Here is a 23,102-nt window from a genome sequence, read left to right on the forward strand (position 1 = left end):
CATCCTGCCCACATTCTCTACCTCCTGCATTATGTGACTTGTAGTTCTGTCTTCTCTGTTTCCACAGCAAACACAGGCATGGATAGGCTATTAGCACCAGACATAGCAGCTACAGGTCTTGGAGCTATTCAGATCCAACCCAGATTGGACCAGATGCCTGTTGGTGAAGTGCAGTGAGAAGGTGACTGTAGAGCGAATAGGGCAAGTGAGGGTTGGCGAGGTGGGGAGGAGTTCAAACTGGGTTATATCTGCCACATGGCCCCAGGTCATGCGTGATACTTGTAACCATTTCTGAATTATTTTTTTTAGCTAAGAACACTTTACTCTCTTTACTTTGAAGGTTTGCTTTTATCAGTGTGTTAAGCAATTTTTATTAATTTTCAGACAAAAACATAGTATAAATCATCTGCCTGGTAATATGCTTGTTGCTCATCTAATGAGGTACACGGTTAGGGTAGTTTCAGGCAGAAATATCACTCAAAAGGAAAAAAGAACCGTTACCCCCATGAGGAATACCCATGTCCCACCCAACTCCATAGACCAGCCAGCCGTTACCTGGCTGGTGTTGGCCTAGATTCTCTCTCCAAGGATGCAATCAAGGATGCGTCATTAAGTCAAATCCATGTAAAGACAGCTTCACCACTAGTGCCAGCGAAACGATTAGAAGTTCAAAGCTCTCAGGTGGGGCAGCAGTGCTCTCTGGATACAGCACATCACTCTATGTCACTATATTCTACTCTGCACCACTCTACGCCACTGCACTCTGTTACTCTACTCTACAACACTGCAGTCCAAGCCACAGGATTCTATGCCACTCTATGCCACTGCACTCTATGCCACTGCACTGTACTATGCACCACTCTAACATAAGCCACTACATTCTACAATGCTGCTTTGTACGCCACTGAATGATGTGCCCCTCCAACCCCTACGCCACTATACTCTGCAACACTCTACATCAGTCCACTCTACGCCACTCCACCGTACCCCACTCTGTGCTGCACCACTGTATTCAATGCCACTGCACGTTACCCCACTCTACACCACTTCTCTCCACTCAACACCACTGCACTCTAGCACTCTATGCCACTCTACTCTGCAACACAGCATTCTAAGCCACTGAACTCTATGACATCCTACTCTATTCTACTGCATTCTATGCCAATGCACTTTACACCACTGCACTCTACATCACTCCATACTATGCCACTGCACTCTATGGCACTATACTTTACTGTACTCTACATCACTCAAATCTTCGCCGCTCTGTGCCACTGCACTCTATGCCACTGTACTATGCACTACTGCACTCTATGCCACTCTGCTCTACATCACTCCATTCTGCACCACAACACTCCTCTGCACTCTACACCCTTGCACTCTACTATGCAGCACTCTAATCTACGCCATTGCATTCTACGATGCTGCATTGTACGCCGCTAAATTCTATGCCTCTGCAATCTATGCCACTCTATACGAATGCACTCTAATCTAATCTACGCCACTATATGCCACCCTGAGGAACTTCACTCTATGCCACGCCAAATCACGACACTGTGCCACTCCATGACACTCTACGCCACTGTTCCCCATTCCACTCTACAGCACTACATACAACTCTTATCTAAGCCACTAACTTTTAGCCATCCTGAACAGTAGCCACGCTGGTGTAGAACATGGCTAATAGCTCTTGCTTAGACAAGACCTATTGGCTTTAACAGTGCTTGTTTCCTTCAGGCAGCTGCAACCGTCACCTTCGCTGGCCATTGGCAGGCCCATATAACATATTTGTCAGATTTCAATTTGACTGCTGATGCAGTGCCTCCTTTCTCCCATCTTTTCCTCCCCCAGTAAATCTTCTTACCCCCCTCAGCCAGTCCGACCCCATCAGGTTGTCAACACCACTTTCACGCAACATAGTCGTTTGACAGTTGTCCAAGTTCCTCTGCGCCCTTTTCTTGGGTTCAGTTTTCTACTTTTTCTCCCTTTTGGAACTTTCTTTCTAATATTGGAAGCAGCATACTTCACACGAGTCCCCAAGATGCTCACCGCGCCTCAGATAGCGCCCAAGCAGCAGAGGGGCCGAACTCACGGCTTTCTCATGTTGAACCAGCCCACCCCCTTCCCATACTCTTATCAGCTGACATGCCAGCGGACATCCGGTATTGTCAAGATTGTAACACTGCCCATGTCATGATGGAGGACACACTGGGTGAACTACTCTTGAATCCACACATAACTATGTAATACTGAGTATAATGCCTCATGCCTATACTGAATGCCTTCCCATTACATTGCTGTTTGATTTTTAAATGTTATAACATTCAGAAAATCAAGTAAAAATTGGTTTGAAAAAAATAACACATTTTTCAGATTTTTATTATTTGTGGGGATCTCGTGATCCCATCCACGAGGATACTAGGGGTAAATTCTCTCACAAGGGCAGCCTAGTATCTGAAGAACTCTTGAAAATACCTCCTTTCAGAACCCCTGAATTTGGGGCATGTCCATCATTTGTGGAGTAAGTCTTCCTGTTCCCCGCATTCCCTCCTGCACAGGGGGCTGTCAGGTAATATTTGTGCAGCTTGGCGGGATGCATGTACCAGTCGTATAGCAGCTTTATAGTGTGCTCCTTAACTTAATATGCCATGGAATACTTGTTTAGATCTCCCCAAATACGGATCCACTGGCGCTGGGTGTATCTGTGGCCTGTGAGAGTGGTCCACACGTGTACGTAAGGATGGGCAGAAGGAAGCCAGGCCTTCAGGAGTATTTGGTATATTGTGGCGAGAGCCTCTTGGGTGCCCCCTGTTGAGTCGAACAAAGTTTTCTATCTGTGTTAGGTCCCTTTGGGCCACCGCTATCAAGGTCAGATGTCACCCAGTGTCATAGCTAGGCATACTTGCAGTCGTTAAAGGATATCATGCCACTTTTGGTATACAAAATCCTGGAGAATGAGGCAGTAACCCCGGCACCATGAATCAAACAGCCCTGGGATTAATGTGGGGGTGAACTCCTGGTTAAAGTGGATCAGTAGTACGTAGTCATGTAGAGCCTCCTGTGTTGTCCCAGATCATCAAACTGGTGGTTGTTGGGTGCTGAGGTCAAGATTTGGCAGTCTGTGATGTTTAGGTTTCCAGATCAAGTCCCACAAAAGGGGTCCTATCCATGGGCACCTAGGCTTTGTCTGATTCCCGTACACGACAGTTTGCAAGGGCCCAGAGGTGAGCGGCAATGCAATACAAGCGGGCATCCAGTAACTGCAGTCCACCCCTCTCTCTTGGTCTGCAGAGATTGGCACAGGACACACGGTTTCCTGCCTCCCCAGATATAGTTCAGAAGGTGCTTTTTAGCACCTGAAAAAGGAGTCTGGAACCCTGGTAGAGAAAGCCTTGTAGAGAAATAGTAGTCTAGGTAATATGTTGATTGTAATTGCTGTCACTCTGCCCAAACATGAAACTAGGAATGTGCCCCATCTCTGCCAATCATTACGTATTTCGGTCAGTAACGAGACATAATTTAACCAGTAGCGGTCATTTAGGGGCAGTGAGTTCTGCACTCCAAGTTAAGAAATACAGGTACATGCCCAGCAGAATGGCTGTAGGGGCTGGAGTCGGGCAATGTTGGCTCCCGGGAGAGCAAGATTTAATATTTCTGATTTAGTCATGTTGATTTTAAAACCAGATGCTTGTTGGAACTGATCTAGGTGTGTGCGAAGCTTCGGGAGCGACCTGCTCGGGTTCAGTAGAACCAGCAGAATGTCATCTGCGAACAGCATTATTTTGTATTCCTCTGTCCCAAATATAAGGCCTTTTTGCAGGAGCCCAAATAGCTCTTTGCATAGCACGAAAAGGAGAGCTGGTGGGGATATCCCTGACGGGCTCTCCTTCTCAGTGGGAAGGTTGGCGTGGTGCCCCCATTTAGAGTGATTTTTGGCTGACGACTCCTGGTACCCCGCCAGCGCCCACATCAGTCTCCATTACTCAGGCTACGAAGTGCCAGTCCACCTGGTCGAATGCTTTTTTTTGCATCTAAAGTGACCAACACAGTGGGTGTTGCTTTCTTGTTTGCCTTTTCGACCAGGTTGATCCCCCTCTTGAGGTTATCATGTGTTTGGCATTGTTTAATGAAGCCCTTCTGGACTGGGTGCGTGAACCCCGGGAGGAACCCTAGGTTTTGTATCCCAGCCTTCTGCACTGCCAATGTAATTCCAAGTACTTGTCCCTCCATTGCCAGGTCTGAGGCATTTATACCTGATTTTATTTTGGTGCAGGCGATCTGTGATTGGCCTGAACTGCTGCCGTCTGAGGAGCATTGCCCTGGCAATGTCCTGGAACAGTATGCACAGGATCTTGCAGCCTGTAGGACCTGCTCCTTTATCCCAAACACATGCAACTTGGCCAACACATGCCGGGGTCTGGCTGATCCCTCTATTTGGTGGGGCCCGTGCACTAAACTCTGTCTAGCTTGATCGAGGCGGGGCTAGCGCCAGTTTACAATGAAAAAAGTTCCAAGACAAAGCGCTCAAGGTCTAAACCCCTCACAAAGACCCCTGATTTGAATGTTGTCTCTCCAAGATCAATTTTTCAGGTCTTCGACCCTTCTCATAAGTACATCATTTTGGGCATGAAGAGCTGTGCAAGTGTCCAGGAGCTTGTGGCTCATGCCCTTCAGAGCCTCGAGGTTGGTTTCCACCTCAACAATCCTTGCTCTCACCACTTCCACATCTGACATGAGCGTGGCGATTGTTTTCACCGAGATCAGAACTTAGGCCATTCAGCTCTGTCATATTATCTGACTTGAGGTTCTCCCACAGTTCCACCTTGCAGTTTTTGAGGCTGGCCATTGATCTTCCTTTGTCAGGGACATGGCTGTCTCCTCTCTGGCAATCCTTGCCTCGCGGGGCCCTTCAATGACATCCTCCTTGTGTTGGATGCACAATCCTTTGTGCGTGTTTTTTGGGGGGAGACGTAGGTGGAGTTAGGCAGTGGGGAACCTGTGCCCTCTAAAACCTGGTGTTCTCTCCAGAGGAGCATCAGCTGGAGCCCAGGCGGATTACGTAAATGGTATGAGTCGTGTGCGGTGAGACCTCGATCCCAGATTTCGGGCTCGTCTGCTGAATTTCACAGAAGCAGGTCATGCAGTCACCACACGTGGCAAGGGGGCAGGTGGGCGGAACAAAACTCACCGGACCACTTGGTGCCATATGTGCTGCCCAACAGCAGGTCTGTGTTTCTCTATACTGTCCTAGGACCCACTTTCCCCTGCGGTCCAGATGATATTGGGGATGAGGACCGATCAATCCCTGTGGGGCAGAGGTGAGGGGCCCAGGTGCGCCAAATGTTCTTTACTGTGGAGTTAGTGGGCACGGGTCCCTATCAATCCTCTGGTTCACCAGAACCAGGAGGAATTGCTTTCTCCACAGGACTGGGTCTGTTAGGAACAATAGTATGACTTACCCCTGGGACTCCGAAAGGCCCCTCGCTCATCTGAGGCCTCGGAGACCCCTGTCGCAGTGCTGAGCTCTGCACCCCTACTCAGCGGCATCTGGGGCTAGAGCCTGGGGTGCCACTGGCATCATCATCCGCATGATGGCTGCTCCTTTCTTCCCTGCTGGGCTAGTGTGAGAGGCCGCTGCATTCTCCAGTGCCCGGGGACAGCGGCATTGTCCTGCCCCTCGACCACACCCATTGTCAGTGCCTCCATCACAGGGCGCGGTCGAGAGTTCCATGCAGCTGTCGCTGTATCACCATCCTCTGCTGCCACCCCGTGGCTACAAAACGCTCACACAGTTGCTGGTGACTCCATCGCCTGGGCACCACTTCAGGGTATCATGGTGAGCGGATGATAACATGTGAAAGGGGGCGGCTCCTCTGAAATGGCAGAGGAGCGCCACCCCCCTGGCTAGGAGCCAGCAGCAGAAAAATAAAACAATATTTTAATATTATTTTGTTTTTGTGCTGCTGGCTCAGCCAGCATGCGCAGGGAGGTTGGGGGGGCAAGGGGGTTAGCAAGAGTGGAGTGCACTGAGTGCACATGTGTGTTTGGATGGCCGTCTTAGGCCTGGCAAACACCCATGCAGACTTAGGTTTCACCAGCCCAGGTATGTTGTACAGCCAGGCTGGAGAAAATGCACAGACTCCAGGGCAGTGTCTGAGCTGCAGTCCAAGCCACTCAGACCAATCCAGACACTGCTCTCATACTAGCTTAGCATGAGAGCAGCACCAGGATTGCATGTGAAGCCTGTGCTGGTGCCCCAGTAAATGTTGGGACACCATTAGAACAGGAGCGAGGCGGCAGGTGGCGGCAGAGGGAATGGTCGAAACTGTGGTTTTTTTCTTTGTTTTCTCCATCCCCCATGCCCCCTCTTGCAGCAACCCCCAGAAATCTTGCAGATGTCAGGTAGTGTTCACCTTGGTTCGAACTGAAGCTGAGTGATCCATTTTGCCAGTGCAAAAAAACCCAAAACAATTATGTCCATGTGATGAGATCAGTTTTATGAAGTTAACATGTGTGCAGCTTTACATGATGGCCTGGCAAGAGTCGCACCCTAATCAGCTCCTGTTCCCAGTGGAAAGCAGCTCCCCTCCCATCTTACGTGATACCTTCACCCCTTGCTGACCTTTATAGAGAATATCACATTGCATTCTGGCTTGTAGTTTTGCTTTTGACATGGCCTGTTGGCTATAAAACCACACTCACTGAAAATGCCCTACAGGCTATTAGCTTCAAGTCAAGTCCGGGCAGGGTGTGGTGCGTGCCGCCACATTACAACAGGTGCCAGCCAGGCCCAGGGCTGCCAAGAGTGCTTACTTCTTATCATCATGGTTCCTACTCCGAGATGTGAATCATGCTGACTAGCAGAGAAGGGTCAGGTACCTCTGCCTCAGTGCTCATCTTGGCACCTGGCTGGGCCAGTGCGCTGGAGTGCGCCGTCTCCCTGTGTGTCTCCAGTCCAGGTACAGACTTCTCTCTCATGATACAGAAGTGGTTATCAGGAGCAGATTCCAGCAGTTTATTCGTCCACACTGCTGCCAATGAGGATATGGAGCTCCGCTATCTGAACAGTTTCCAGTGCAAATTACTTTTAATAGGCCAGTGGAGGAGCTAAACACATCAGTAGCTTTCTAGCACTCTGTAAGACACTGTGAGATCGAACACCCTGATTTCTCCGACAGTGTTACAATTTCGGGTCCCTGCGGTGATGGGGGAAAGATACCAAATGCCTTAGACTACCCCTTGATGCGTATAATGCGTTAGCCTAACCCTTGATGTGTGGCCCTCAGCAGGGCTGCTGAAGGCGTGCGCTTGACATAGGCCACGTGCCATCTCTGGCTACTGCAGCTAGGCCAAGCGGGGAGGAATGAAGGAGGATTGGGAGGTCTGCAGTGATAAAGTGAAGGGGGTGAGGACACATGCGGGGAGGGGGAAAGGGGGATAGAAGAAAGACATGCGAAGTTAAGGAGGGTGGGCCACAGATCGGCGAAGGTCAACAGGTTCCTTCTTCTTTCTCAGAGACGTCGTCTCCGGTGTTACACAATGTATTCATAAAAAGCCTGGATACGGTTACCATGGGGACAGGTCCCATTGTCCTGTAGGAGAAGTGCTTTTAGCTTTATCCATTCTTGCACAGGGGTGTTTTTTCCGTGCCCTGTAGGAGCGCCACTGACAGAGGGATAGGATGACCAGATTTTGAGAAGGAAAAACCGGGACAGGTCAGCCATAAAAGAATGACTAAAGACTTTACACTCACTTTTGTATCTGCCATGTCCCGTTTTTTTGCGTAGCTTTGTGAATGTGTGCCCATACATGTGTGTGTGTGTGTGTTTATTTATATATATATATATATATATATATATATATATACACACACACACACACACACATATGTACACACACATTTACAAGACTACATATATACGATTAGCTACGGCTTGACCTCCCACCCCAAACCCCAAACCCGCCCCCACCCACCTATCTCTGCTCCCCATTGGTCTCTCTGCCGGAAACAGACAGGGGACTGTGTTGCCTGACAGTAACAGATAAATTACTTTAATTATTTCATACTTTGTAGGAGTCTTTAACATATGCTTCCCTAGATGATCTGACCTTTTTCGGAAAAACCGGGGCATTTATTTAATAATCTGACCTTTGTCCCAAAATTGGGGCCATTTGTTTAAAATTAAGAGAAGCGTCGGGACACCGGGACAGTACTCTAAAAACCGGGACTGTCTGGGGAAACCTGGGACGTCTGGTCACCCTACAGAGGGGGTGAGTGGTTCTTCATCTAACCATGAGGCAGACTCCCCAGGTCCTTTTATTAACCCTACAGTGAAATCACCACAGCAACCAGTATCCCCAACAGAGGCAGTGCCCACTCATCAACCCCCCCCCCCAACAAACACACATCGTGGATGGCCCATCCCAACATAACAGCTCCTGCTCAGTAACAATATAGCACATGGCATTAAGCAATAGTTAAACTTGAGGAAGTACAAGAAGAAAAGAGAGAAAAGGAGAGCAAGAGAGAGAAAAAGAGATAGAGTGGGAAGAGGGAGAAAGATACAGAGACAACATGTGGACAGTAGTACATGCTCACAAACTGGCTCATTCCTCCACAAAGTCTCTCAGACGGGAGGACTTCATTGGACGCGCCCTGAGGTGGAATCTCTCAGTCCCTTGCCACTTGGGAGTTCCATTCCTGGTTCCGAGGCCTCCTGGCGACGAACGGATCTCAGGAACTGATGATATGTTTGAACTGCCTTTTCTTGAATCATCGCTGAAACCAGACAGCATCCCTGGCTGCTCATGTCCATCCGTTTCTGACAAGGGTGTCAGCGTGGGAATGGAATCGGGCTCCTCAGACACCCAGATGGTGAACACTCCTCATCGTTTCCCCCTTCCTTCGGTTGGGGCAACTGCATGTGATCATCCTGCTGGGTGGCAGGTTGTTTGTAGAATTTGAAAGTGAATTTCTCGTGACTGTCTCATCTTGCCTCTGGACTTTTACCATAGTCTCTTTTACAGAGGTCACTTTCCAAGGGTAAATCTCAAAGGATAGCAAGAAATGTCTCCAGGGATGCCGATTTTTGACTAGTACTTGATCACCAACTCGGAGAACTAGCCTCGTAGCACGTCTTGTTTGGGAGACTTGAACGTTCTGTGCCTGACCCTGACGTAGTGCTTCAGATACTTGATTTCTTAGCATTGAAGGTTCCACCACCACCTGTGGAATGGTGTCACCTAGTGCTCGATTCATGCACAGAGCGCTGGGGCTCACCTTGGTTGTGGCATGTGGAGTGAGGCAGTATTTCCTCAGAAAAGAGTAGAGGGCACACTCCATGTACTGTCCATTGGCGGATTATTCAATGTCTGCATGAATCTTCCTGCCTCTCCATTAGTTTGGGGCCAACGGGGTGTGATTTTTTGATGACGAATGCCCCGTGACTGCAAATATTCAGCAAATTCTTGACTGGAAAATGGAGGGCCATTGTGAGTTTTGAGTTTGCCCAACAAACCATAAGTGGTCCTCACCTTTTCCAATCATGGTATCGTCTGTCTGACTGTTGTTCAATCGACAATCTCAACTTCCGGGTACCTTGTGAAATCATCTGTGACCACTAGCATGCGTCTGCCGTCCGGTAAACTTCCAAAGGCAGCACTGGCCAGGTGCCACGGATCAGGTGGAATGCTCTCTGTAATAATGGGTGCGGATGGCTCTGCAGAACTAGCAGCTGACACAGCAGGCATTGTCCTACTGTCAGTTCAACTAGATCGTATAGACCTGGGAACCATACCGTGCACCTCCATCTGGATTTGGTCCTGACGATCCCTTAATGAGTTGTGTGGGTGAGACCTACCACCTGCTGTAACGCTCTTGGAATCACCAAGCGGGGGCCTTCCATCAAGCACCCTTCTGGGGACACTGCGCGTTCCAGCCGAACATTATGTAGCAACGTCAGTGTCATCCTGGCTTCCTCCATGCGATGAGAGACATTTTGAGTTGTGTGCGAGTTTCCTGATGCAACTGCAGTGATGGCTAACTGTAGGCATTCATCACTGGGTATAGCCTGAACTATGTCTTCTAGTGTGATGGGCAGAGGTCTGGACCATTCTACCAGCTGGACATATTCCTCTATTTCTTCAGCATCAGACTCCTCTTCCTCAGTGGCTGGTCTGGCATGCTTATACAAATAGTATATTCTGGGCACTGGGTCGATATACAACTGAGAAACAATAGGCCTGTAGTTGGAGGATCCATTTCTCAGTCCTTAGAGAAGGTTTGGAGGAGGATCCAGTGAAGAGAGAAATCAGAGGTTTGTGGTCCGTGTAAACAGCGAACGGTTGACTGTAGAGGTATTGGCGGAAATGGTGACAGCCCCAGTGTACCGCAATGGCCTCCTTTTAAATGTGAGAGTAACATTTACAGACAGCTCTGACTCACAGCTGGGATAATAAAAAACCCAATGTAGTATCTACCAACAAAGCTTTCTTGATTGCCTGAAATGCCTCTTCTTGGGCGGGTTCCCAGCTCCACACTGTATTGGCTTTGGTCAGTTTCCAGTAATGGGGGAAGTGAGGGCAATTAGGTTTTGGATGATCGGCCCACAGAAAGTAATCCTCCCTAGGAAACTGCGCACACCAGTGAGACTGGTGGGTGCTGGAGCTGCTTGGATGTCGTGGACTTGACTGCCACCTCTGAGAATCGGTACCCAAAGAACGCTATCTCCTTCTCAAGGAAAGCACATTTCTCTCTGTGAAGCATGAGACCGTTGTCCTTTAATCATTGGGATGTCACTTTCAGACAGGCAAAGTGTTTTTCGAGTGTAGAGGCATGTGCCAGAATGTCATCGCTGACATTGATGACACTTGCAAGGCCAACACCCCTCTGTGTCCTGAAAAACGTCTGCTACGTTTGATACTTCAAACTGAGATGTTTATACCTCTGCAGGCTCACGTGGGTGGAGAATGTGGTGATTGCTCTTGATTCCTCTGCGATCAGTAACTGATGATACCCTGCCTGGAGATCCATTTTGGAAAACCACCTCGAGCCACTAACCTCAGCTGCAATGTCATCAAAAGTGTCGCTCATGTCAATAGGCCAGATTGGGTAGGTGCATATCAACACATAGTCTGATCTCTCCTGGGTGCTTGGGTTTCCGTGCCACCACGATCGGGGATAGCCATGGTGTAGGACCATCAACCTTCTCAATAATATCCACCTGCTCTAACGTCTACCTCATGGGGTTCAGATGGAATGCTACCCTCCGATTCTTCAACGAGACAGGCTGGATGGAGTCATCAATGTGAAGCTGTATGAGGCGGTTTTTGAGGCATCTTATACCATTGAATAGGGTTGTGAACTCGATGGATGCTGAAGGCAAAAGCAGCTAGTTGGAGGTGTTCCGCTGTCGGGCAGCTCAGCAGCAGCTCAACAGCATTCCAGAGCCACCTTTGGACAGGTACACTTTGGCACAAGTGGAGCAGGATTCATGCTTGATCTCTGTTGTTAACACTCCTGCTAGTGGGAACTGCCTTGATGATCCATACACAAAGACTTTGGTGGATGTGGGGGTGCAAGATTGGTTGTAAGTTTTTCCTTGAGCAGAACAGGGCCCTTGATGCGGGTAGGACTGACACATCCATACCATGTATTAGGCATTGAGTTGGGCATGGGGCATATTTTCTTTTTGTCAGCGTTCATTGCAGCCACTGCGTTGACATGATAAGTCTTTACCTGTCACTGTAGTCATTTCCATGTGCACTGCTCACACTTAAGAGAGTTATTTGGATCGGCCCATAATCAGCATATCAGACATCTGCATCCCTGTGACTTGAACAATGTTTTCCCTGAGCTTGACTGAAAATAGCCTTGAATGAATTGAGCCTGAATTTCATTATGGCATCTGACAAGGTGCAGGTACTGGCTAGGTCTTTGAGTCAAGGGTAGAAAGGGTCCACCGACTCTTCAGGTAGCTGACGAGCCTGGTGCAGGAAGAATCTCTCATAATCAGGATTTGCTAGGAGCTCGAATTGGGTGGTCAAAGCTTGTATTAATGTTGTATATGTGAAAGGTGGGCCATCTTCGACCACAGACTTCCTCAACTTATGGATGGCCTCACCACCCCCCCCCCCCCCCCCCCCCAAATGTAGTAGCATAAGATGTCACTTACCATTGTCCAGTGCTATGGCTTCAAAATAGATCTCCAGCTGCTCAACCCAATCCTTCCATTTCATCCCTAGGGGGCTATCTATCACAAATGGTCTCAGCGCAGGAATCAAGGCCATGATGGATCAGACCGAGGCTCGTCACCACGCAGGGGTTAGAGCACTGACATGGGAGAGGCATGTAGGTACAACCCCAAATGGTGTAGCATAAGGATGGGTAATTGTAGAATGATGCTGAGGAGTCGTGGTCTGACCTGCAAAAATTTTCACTTGGTCCAGGTGCGCTGTGTCATGTGCTGTTGTGCGTCTATGCACTGGACGGGCCTGGGGAACTTTGTGCCATTTGTGTGCATGTGAATGTTCATCTGGTGCGGCCTACACAGTTATCATGCATGTATGTGGTGAAGACACAGGAGAAAATAACTCTACTGTAGGAAGCCGCATCCCCCGCAGGACACACCTGGTAGTCACCTGGTAGTCTGGGGAGTGGGCAGGTGGGCACTCCTCACCTCGACCTGTAATAGATGAAGGGAGTATGGGACCACAGCGGCAGACAGGAACCACCATGGGCAGCACACAGTGTCTTGGAAAGGCAGGCGAGGCAGCGCGACCAGGAACCAGCTGTCTGTCATGAAGGCCAATCCCTGTAGGCACTAGGTGGGGCAGCTCACCTTGGAAGAAGCAGCCTGACATGATGGCTTACCCCCGCAGCCACCACAGCATGCCAGAGGTGAGGAAGCATCTCCAGCACAAACGTAGGATGCGTGCTTGTATGGCTGTTTGTGGACGCCAGGAAACAGGAGAACCAGTGGAAATGCGGGCCAGGAGAGTGCAGTGGAACCACAGGACATGCTCTACATCCAGGAAACAAGAGCGTCGGTCATCGCGAGCAGCTGAGGCAGCACACGTAATGGTAAGAAAGAGCCCACTAGTCACCACGTATTGTGTTGGTGGCAGCGCCTCGTGTGTACTAGGCCCCACTGTAGAAAGGAAACAGCACTGCCACAGGGGTTAAGTGGTACTTCAACCAACCACGAGGCAGACTCCCCGGGCCCTTTTATTAACTCTGCAGTGACATCACCGCAGCAACCATCATTGCCGACAGAGGCGGGGTCCGCTCGTCAAACACCCCCAACAAACACACACACACATGACCCATCCCAACATAACAATGAGCATCTGCACTTCAGAGGTGTCCTCACGCGCGCTCCCACCCCACATGACTCCCGAACAATTGACGCCTTCCTGTTCAGAACTAGTACTGTCAGTACCTAGATGCATTCCTTGTGCACTTGGTATGCTGAAGGGCAGTACCACATGTAGGGGTGGGTCAATCAGGGCATAAATCAGGAACAAAGTTCCTTGTTCGTACCAAAATGCAAGAAAGAAAAGTTTTCCTTACCCAAATAAAATTTACGTCTTACAGGTGGAGGTAAGAGAGAGTCAGAGAATCACATTGCATCTTCTTATTTATACCACTGCCAAATGGTTCCACGTCGTGTGTAATAGCTCCATCCAGACCGGGATTTTCAGCAAACAGCATGTTGCACTCTGGGCTTCTAGTTATGGTCTAAAAAAATCCAAGCATGCAAAGTGTTGCTGGCGTAAAAGATAGGACTGGATGAAGGTTTATATATACATTCTGTAACATTTGAACTACATGTGATATACTGTCTACATAACATTGCTATGTGCTCCAGACAAGTTTGATTTTCAAGCTTCAAGTTTCCGCAGTGCAAGCTTTGCTTGATAAAAAACAGTTACAGCACAGCAACAGCAGTTCAAGGTTACCTCCCTCCCAGAACAGGTACATCATGAGAGTGGTGGTGCAAGATGTCCTCCTGACAGAACAGGCACACCGCAACAGGAGTAGTGCGAGCATCACTTCTTGCGGAACATAAACTTCTCAGCAGCTGTAATGCAAGATGCCCTCTGAGACAACAGGTACATCACAACAGTTGTGGTGCGAGCATAGCTTGTTGCGGAACATAAACAGCCCAGCAGCTGTAGTGCAAGATGCCCTCTGAGACAACAGGTGCATCACAACGGCTGTAGTGTGAGCATCCCTTCAACAGCTCAGCAGCTGTAGTGCAAGATGTCTTCCTTGACAGAACAGGTACATCACAACAGCTGTAGTGCCAGCATCCCTTCTTGCGGAACATAGACAAGTCTGCATCCAAAGTGCAAGATGTCCTCCCTGACTGAACAGGCACATCACAACAGCAGTAGTGCGAGCATCGGTCTGAGACAACAGGTACACCACAACGGCTGTAGCACGAGCATCGCTTCTTGCGGAACATAAACAGCCTAGCAGCTGTAGTGCAAGATGTCCTCTGAGACAACAGGTACATCACAACGGCTGTAGTGCGAGCATCGCTTCTTGCGGAACATAGACAAGTCTGCATCCAAAGTGCAACATCTCCTCTCTGACAGAACAGGCACACCACAACAGCAGTAGTGCGAGCATCGCTTCTTGCGGAACATAAACTTCTCAGCAGCTGTAGTGCAAGATGTCCTCCCTGACAGCACAGGCACACCACAACAGCAGTAGTGCGAGCATCGCTTCTTGCGGAACATAAACTTCTCACCAGCTGTAGTGCAAGATGCCCTCTGAGACAACAGGTACATCACAACAGCAGTAGTGCGAGCATCCCTTCTTGTGAACAGCTCAGCAGCTGTAGTGCAAGATGCCCTCTGAGACAACAGGTACATCACAACAGCTGTAGTGCGAGCATCCCTTCTCGCGGAACATAGACAAGTCTGCATCCAAAGTGCAAGATGTCCTCTCTGACAGAACAGGCACACCACAACAGCAGTAGTGCGAGCATCGTTCTGAGACAACAGGTACATCACAACGGCTTTAGCACGAGCATCCATACTTGTGGAACATAAACAGCCCAGCAGCTGTAGTGCAAGATGCCCTCTGTGACAACAGGTACATCACAATGGCTGTAGTGCGAGCATCCCTTCTTGTGAACAGCCCAGCAGCTGTAGTGCAAGATGCCCTCTGAGACAACAGGTACATCACAACAGCAGTAGTGCGAGCATCCCTTCTTGCGGAACATAGACAAGTCTGCATCCAAAGTGCAAGATCTCCTCTCTGACAGAACAGCTAAACCACAACAGCAGTAGCGCGAGCATCGCTTCTTGCGGAACATAAACAGCCCAGCAGCTGTAGTGCAAGATGCCCTCTGAGACAACAGGTACATCACAACGGCTGTGGTGCGAGCATCGCTTCTTGCGGAACATATACAAGTCTGCATCCAAAGTGCAAGATGTCCTCCTTGACAGAGCAGGTACAGCTCACGTTGTGGCAGTGCAAGCTTCCCTCTCTCACAGTACAGCTACAAATCAAGCACTGGTCACACCAGCTTTCCTTCCTCACATGAAGGATAAAGTATAATAGCAGCAAAACCAGAGGCATATGTACAAGTAAATGGGGTAGGGCAGTGACGCAGGTTTTTCTGCAACGCTGGCCTACTCCAATTCAAAAGGGTAGAAATGCACCACATTTACACGATACGGAGCGTTTCTATCCTTTCCCCCTGCGCTCGCACACAAGTTGCTGCCTAGTGCCAAAGCAGGCACCCTCGCACCATGGTTTAAGGGTATCTGCGTTGTCAGTAGAATTGTTTTGTACAGGAAGTAATACCTTCCTGAACAAAAAGAATCCAGAGAGGCAGACATGAAAAGTGGAAATAATGAAGAGAAAAGATATTTCTCCTCGTTGCACCTGCCTGGGACGGGTGGGGTGGGGGCGTACAGTTTCATTGCATTCCTAGGTTTACCGCTGCTTGTAAATCTGGGAATGCGTCAAGACCTGTGGGTGTTGCATGGGAACACAAACCGCAACGCCCATTGTGTGCCTTCCTGATGCAGTGTAAGGTAATGCAGTGACTTGCGCTGCGTTGCCTTACACCATATCTACGAGGCCATGAAAAGCAATGCAAAGTGGCTTTGCTTTGCCTTTTATATAAGGGTCTGCACTATGCGCTGCTGGTGCGTCACAAAAGTGATGCACCCGTGACGCAAAGAGCTTGTAAATATGCCCCCAAGTTTGCACCCTCTAGTGGACAGTATCTGCAGTGCACAATCCCCTTCCTTCCCGAACAAATCTTGTACAGCAGCAGAGTCAGCATCCGCTGATCACAGCGCAGACCCCAGGCTATTGGTCACGCCCAGATGTCTGGAGTACGTGTTTAGTCCACTACCACAGGTGAATAATGGTGAGCGGATCAGAGAAAGTGTGAGGAGAATTGCACATTTCCCACTGCTTTATCCACTAAAATGAGTGAATATATGGGTGGAAGGATCAGTGAACATGTGAGTAGTGCTGTCACTTTTACACTGCTCAGTGCACTAAGACAGGTAGATATATATCGGTGAATGAATCAGTGAATGTGTGAGTAGTGCTGTTACTTTCACTTCGTTTGATCTACTAAGACGGGTGAATATGTGGGCGATTGAATCCGACAATGTGTGAGTAGTGCTGTCACTTTAACACTGCTCATTTCACACAGACGAGTGAATATATGGGTGAATGAATTAGATAGGGTGTGAGTAGAGCTGTCAGTTTCACACTGCTTAGTCCACTAAGACAGGTGAACATATGGGTAAATTAATTAAAGAATGTGTGATTGGTGCTGTCACTTTTACGCTGCCCAGATGGGTGAATGTATGGGGGAATGGATTGGAGAATGTGTGAGTAGAGCTGTCACTTTCACACGTCATTCTCTAAGATTACACTTGCTGTCACTCTTGTTTCTGTAGCAGTGCAGTCTGAGATGCTTCTGTCCTGCTGTCACTGCTGGAGCTCCTGCTGTCCCATCTTGCAATCTTGCTTCTGTCACTGATCACAGGCTGACTCAGTCTGGGGAGTGGTCCAGATCCTGGCTTAGATGGGTGGAGAGTGGAATGGGGGTACTAGAAGGAGGTGATGACAGAGAAGACAAACCTTTCCAGTACCTTAAAAGGAACCAGTAAAAGAGAGATTATGCAGAGGTTGCCAGGAGTATGGGAGAATGCTTTCACAATAAAGTTGCCATGGCGAGGATGCATTGCTAGGATTTGTGATGAGCGGGGAAGCGTGCAGGATAGGGGTGGGACAAACTTCTGATGGAGAACCTTGTTTAGAGTACACGTTTATTGGCTACATCTGTGGATCGAAGTCTGAAAGCCCAGGCGAAGGATGCAAATAAGAATATTTACAACCATTTACCAAATAATCATCAGAAGTAGTGACAGTGGGGGATGCTGAGCCAATGCTAATTAATAATTTTATCGCAAAAAACTAGCTAGTGATTCGCACATTTCCTGTGCCTAAGGAAATACAAAAGACAATTAGAGTAAAGTAAAGAGTTGAGAACTTTGGATCAATTTTGGGTCATTGGGTGAAGACAGCAATTTGTTTATCCAGATAGGTCTGGGGCCGTGAGTCTGAAATATTCACAGCGCTCAGCCTGGAGTCAGTGAATGTGGGGACCAAAGTTCTGTAGTGAGTGTCAGACCCATGTTGCTGCAGTACTGAGTGCTCAATGTAGTGTTGGTAAAAGTGGTGTAGGTGAGGTTTACTGATCTCAGTATTTTCCTTCCTCCTTACAGGAATGTGTCACTCGAGAAGCACCTCTTGGAAAGTGGGGTGAAGGCCCCAAAACCACGGAAGACAGGAACCACCATAGCGGGTATCATCTTCAAGGTACGGATAAATTCCACCAGTGTGCCAACATTGACCAGCCAGTCTCGGGTGCTTGCTTCTATCTTGTGTGACATCACCAACAGCTGCCAGCCAATCACAGACACCCATTTCTGTCATAGGTGGCCAGTTACTCCACACTTTGTCCTCCCCTCATCTTTCTGCTAAGTGTATGTTAACACACGTATATAGAGGCAGACCGGAACACTATTATACAAAGACAACACAAAGTTCTGGCATGGCTCTAAGAGCCGTTCTACGAGCCATGCTCTCCAATTGCGGCTGCCACTCAATGGGGGTGGAGGGGCGGGACGGGGGAGGAGGAGGGAGTACAACTATTTTTTTTTAAGTATACCTTCGGGGAGACACGTTCATCTCCCCTCCACCCTTGTCCTTTTCCTGGCTACACACAGGCTTCCAGCCAATCACAACGCTGCTCTCACCAGCATGACAGCAGCATTGTGATAGGTCTGAAAGGCCTGCTTCACCAGGAGCCTGGGCATGTTCTCCACTGGGCTATGCAATACAGCCTAGTAGAGAACATGCAAAGTGCGCATGTCTGTTTGGCCGGCCCAACACGGCCAGCCAAACAGACGTGCACTTTGTGCAGCAAAAGCCCTCTTCCTGTCCCCTCTTTCCAGACCAGTACCGCCCGCCCCTTACTCCCAGGAAAAATAACATGATAATAACATTGCGTTATTATCATTTTATTTTACCTTTCCCCACAATTCAGTGGGGAGATGCTCCCCCGCCTTAATGGAGGAGACACTCCTGATGTCGTCATCATATTTTGCTTGTAACTCGTGCACCAAACATCATGCAAAAATATGATACACACTTAAAAATTCAAAAAAGTGTATTTCTGTAGCCTGTGCAGGTGTTTCATGTTAGTACATTAGATTTTGTGATATGATTCAGTGATATTTATTTGAAGTGACACTTTTAGAAAATAATTTAGAAACACTCCTCCTCCCTTATCCACCACCAAGAATACGATGCAATTGGTGAACGAGAGGCAAATCATTTGTCACGTGTACCCAATATTTGGCCTAGGTTGTGATGATAGATGGAGCAACATTGCGGACTAATAAACCCTGTACATGATAGATTATTGTGCAGATGCATTTCAAGGTGCTCTCATATGTCAAAATGAAGGAAAAGGAGCCACAGTGAAATACACTAATTGCCTAGGATCACACAGTTAGACAAGCTGGGGAGCCAGGATTGATCCTAGCTTTCCTGGTTTCACATTGTGCAATTCACCCACTAAATGGGTAACTCTTTCTCTCTCCCATTTTCCATCAACAGTTGATGGTTTGTGTTTAATTCTTTGAAGCGCAAACATCATTGCACTGTGTTAAATACATTAATGTTATTACATGTTAAATCAAGTTAACACACAGGTCTTTCTAGAAATAGATTACAAAGTTAAGGGAAAGTAGAGTACTCTACTTTCATGTTTCTATCACTTGTTTACCTTCACTTCCCCCACAAAGACATCAGGAGAGGCTCTACCCCGTCAAAGGAGGCAATTATGCGCATTAACTAGACAAAGCTCTAGCAGGAGGCTAGGGAGTTTGCTTGACAGTGGAGAGTCCAGCTACGAGCAGATGTTCACCTAGAGACCACACCATTTTTTAAAACATTTTTAATTACCCCATGATGGCCAGGGGTGCAGTTCCTGAATATTAATTCTAGAATTCTGATGGACCTTAATATTTTTAGATCCGATTATATCATTACATTGAGCTGCAATTATTCAAAGTGATAGTTTTTAAATATGAACTTAAAAACATGAATGCTCCCACTGTGACGACACTATCATTAGTGAACTAAGAGGCAAGTCAGTGGTCATGTGCACCCTGTATGTGGGCTATAGTCTTATTTTACACAGAGCAACATTAAAGTCGATTTACACAAGAGAGATCTTTGAACAGCACACACATCCACATGAAAGCTCAGCTCTTTTTGGGCTGGAGGTATCAAGAAAAACAAGCACAGATCTTGCTTCTTAAACCAGTGAACAAAACTATACTAGCCTGCAGAAAATACAAATCCACTAGTGTTTCTTTTAGTAAAGTTCTCCAGGATAGATCTGACAATGTATGCACTTCTAACGTCTGTGACATCTGGGTAAGAACTGGTCTGTCTTCTACAGAATGTGGTAGGAGGGTGGGCAGACATGCCCAGAACAATAGCGGCAGGCAGCCATTTGTAGTATGTCCTTGTGGCACCGTTCCAAGATGGCCCCCATGGTTAGAAGCAATGTGATGGCCAACTTGGAATAGTACAACCAAGATAGACTAACGAGAATACCATTCCAGGATGGCTGAAGCACAGTATTGTAATTGTATAAGTATTAGCTAACCAAATTGTGGCAGGGAACAACCTTGGAATGGAACACTATTGTTACTTCCCAACATGGACAAACTTGTGATTGCATAATGCACACAATGATTTAATTAGATAGCTTGGAAAATGCATTAAAAAACTTATCAACCATCTTAACACTTGTTGGGACCATCTGACCCCACCCCTCGGCCTGGATTTTATTTCTTCTTTGATGTATTGGAGTGATTTTTAATTATAGGGTGCTGTGTTTTTTTTACTTAGAGCTCTACCAGCTTTTTTAGTTTATAGAGAATTTTAGATGTTTGGTATGTTTGAGCTGGAAAGGACCCTCTAGCGTCCTTGTAGACAACCTGTTGATTGCGTAAAATTTGTGAGTAAATAATTAGAATGAGTGACTAGGTAGTATAAAGTAGCATTATATTACTGGGCTAACATTCACTTTATTCAGACTGTTTATTAACCTGTTTTGTTTGAAAAAAAAAAAGAATCACTGTGCACAAGCAGCATTAATATGGTGAAATGGAAAGCCTCAGATAAAAACTCAGGAGAAGGGGGAGGTGCGGAAACTACCCAGGCACTTGGCCGAGAATTGCACCCTAAACGAAATTGAGGTACTAATTGAGGAAGTGGAGGGTCTACTAGCTCCCAGAAATGAGGGTACCCTATCAGGCAAGGGAGGGAAGGGGTCCACCCAGAAGGGCATCAACACATACTTAAATAAGGTACCTGAGCTTCAACTCCCTGGCGATAACAGCAATAGTCTGGGTTCTCAAACTCAACCTTCTCCACCAAAAACCATGGCAGTGCCCCCTCAGGATACCAGGGATGCTCAAGCAATATTGCAGGTATCCGAGCCAGGTGGGTTTGAATCTGCCAACTGGTTTGTAGTATTAGAGAACTTAGAAAGTAGTGATCAAACTGCAACAACTGGCATTCTGCAACCACAGGATTTTCCCAGTGAGGTAACACTGAATCCCCAATCTTACTGAATTCCCTAAGGGGTGAAACGAATCCCTCTGTGATTGTATGGGAAAGCTGGCTAAAGTATTAAATGAGAAACCGGATAATCTATCAGCCCTGGTAGTGAATGTCAGTTCTATGCTAATGGATGAGAAAAGCAGGAGTTCTCCACTGCGCACTCCACAGCTCCTTTCCCAAGGCCCCAAGCGCTAGGAGTCTGAGATTGGCTATCGTGTAGTGGGTCCTGGTTCTGTACTAAGGACCATAAGGGGTAGAGGCACAACCAGGGATCCTAGGGATACTCCTAGCTCCCAAAGAAGACCTAATCCATGAACTTCCCCCAGAAAAGCAGAGGCACTTGCACAAGGCCACGTTAGTTTAGGCAAAGCCCCCTTGAGACCTATAAATAAACCCTACGATAGATTCATGACTAATGTGCCAAAAAGGCTGATGGGGACTCTGGAACCAGATGATTCGCTCGTTAACAAAACTATACACTGGTTAAGGGATGTTAGAGGCTGCAGATTGGTTATAAGCAGTGCTTTAAATGGGAAAAAATAAGTGCAGGTACTCATTAACATATACTAGTAGTGTGGTGGGTGGGGCTAGGGGCGGGGCTAAGAGCAAGACATGGGATACTTTGACTTATATACACGTTGCAGCACATGCCAAGGCCCATGAGAAATGTGTTTGAACAAATAAAACAAGTTAACTCGTTAAACGAAATGTAAGCGAAACACAACGCTATTTATCTTACTGGCAAACATATTTGCTGTCGTTTTGCACAATACTATATATTCTTGAACGTGCACACACAGAAAGAAACAAGCAGAGGCGCACACCCAAAGCATTCCACACAGTCCTCCTTAAAGTGCCCTGATTCTCTCTCTTTCATTCGCTTTTCTCTCACACAAAGACACACACATACCAGTAGGCAAACACACATACATAAGCAGACCCTCGTTCAAGAGACTCAGGTGGGATCAAAGCCATTTTAAACTTTCCTCCCATGGCTTTCTTACACAAATGCACACGAGTGTGTAAATGTGAATGACAGCATAGGGCCTGAATGGACCCTGTTCTGACAAACACAGCGTAAATACCCAGACATTAGGCACATAATCCCCGCTGAACAGCTCAGCAGGGCGACAGAAGCACCTTTGCTGTCAGAGGCGGGTTCAACTCTGAGAGCCCAGTGCTCACCAGCACTAGCAGCTAATGAGCCTACCCTTCATGAGTACCGGTACTCTCCTTGGCAGCAGAGAAGTGCCGGTACTCAGAGTGAAAAAAAAAAGAAGTGCCGGTACTCAGTACCGGTGAGTACCGGCCCATTTAAAGCACTGGTTATAAGGGAGGACATTCTGTATGCAAAACGTTTCACCAATAACAACTCCCAGTATGACAGCAAAGGGTTGTAACTAAGAAATTCTGCACTGGTCGGCGGGTTAATTTAGTTGGAGCTGAGAATTAGGCCCAAAATGGGGTGTCAGATCACACTCAAATTATATGCCCTCCCTTCCTGACAAAAAAGGAGGTTCATCTCCGCATAAAGCTCTAATTTATTGTCATTCGGCACCTACTCCCAATGAGCAATCCGCTGTCTCTGATATCGACTGACTCATTGGGTGTTCACATGTTAGTGTAGTTCTTTTATCAGCTAGAGGGGTGGATTCTACTAGCTTAGTGGAACTAGGTACAGTAGATACATCTTATAGCACTGGAAATAATGGGAAAAATACTTGAGATATACTAGGTAGCGCAATATGTCTTCCGGTAGTAGCGGGTCGCAGCTGTTCCCATATAGCTCTGAATGTAGGTAAAGAGGTGACACGGAGTCGCTTTATTAAAATCCTCTTATGGAATATAGCCGGAATTAAATCTAAGCTGGCTGACCAAGGGTGGTGGGACTTTATAAACCAATATCATCTTA

At 47.6% G+C, this 23,102-nt stretch overlaps 1 protein-coding gene across 2 annotated transcripts in view; it reads left to right on the plus strand.

Moving 5' to 3' along the window:
* The window catches only part of LOC138299175 (proteasome subunit beta type-7-like), an 89,770-nt gene that overhangs the window by 29,725 nt on the left and 36,943 nt on the right, over positions 1-23,102 (plus strand). For both annotated transcript variants that reach the window (XM_069237266.1, XM_069237265.1), the window contains exon 2: positions 17,770-17,863. In XM_069237266.1, coding sequence (XP_069093367.1) covers positions 17,770-17,863 — 94 coding nt within the window. The remainder of the gene's footprint in view (positions 1-17,769; positions 17,864-23,102) is intronic.

This window comes from Pleurodeles waltl, chromosome 6, assembly GCF_031143425.1.
Source record: "Pleurodeles waltl isolate 20211129_DDA chromosome 6, aPleWal1.hap1.20221129, whole genome shotgun sequence".
In the NCBI taxonomy this organism is placed as follows: domain Eukaryota; kingdom Metazoa; phylum Chordata; class Amphibia; order Caudata; family Salamandridae; genus Pleurodeles; species Pleurodeles waltl.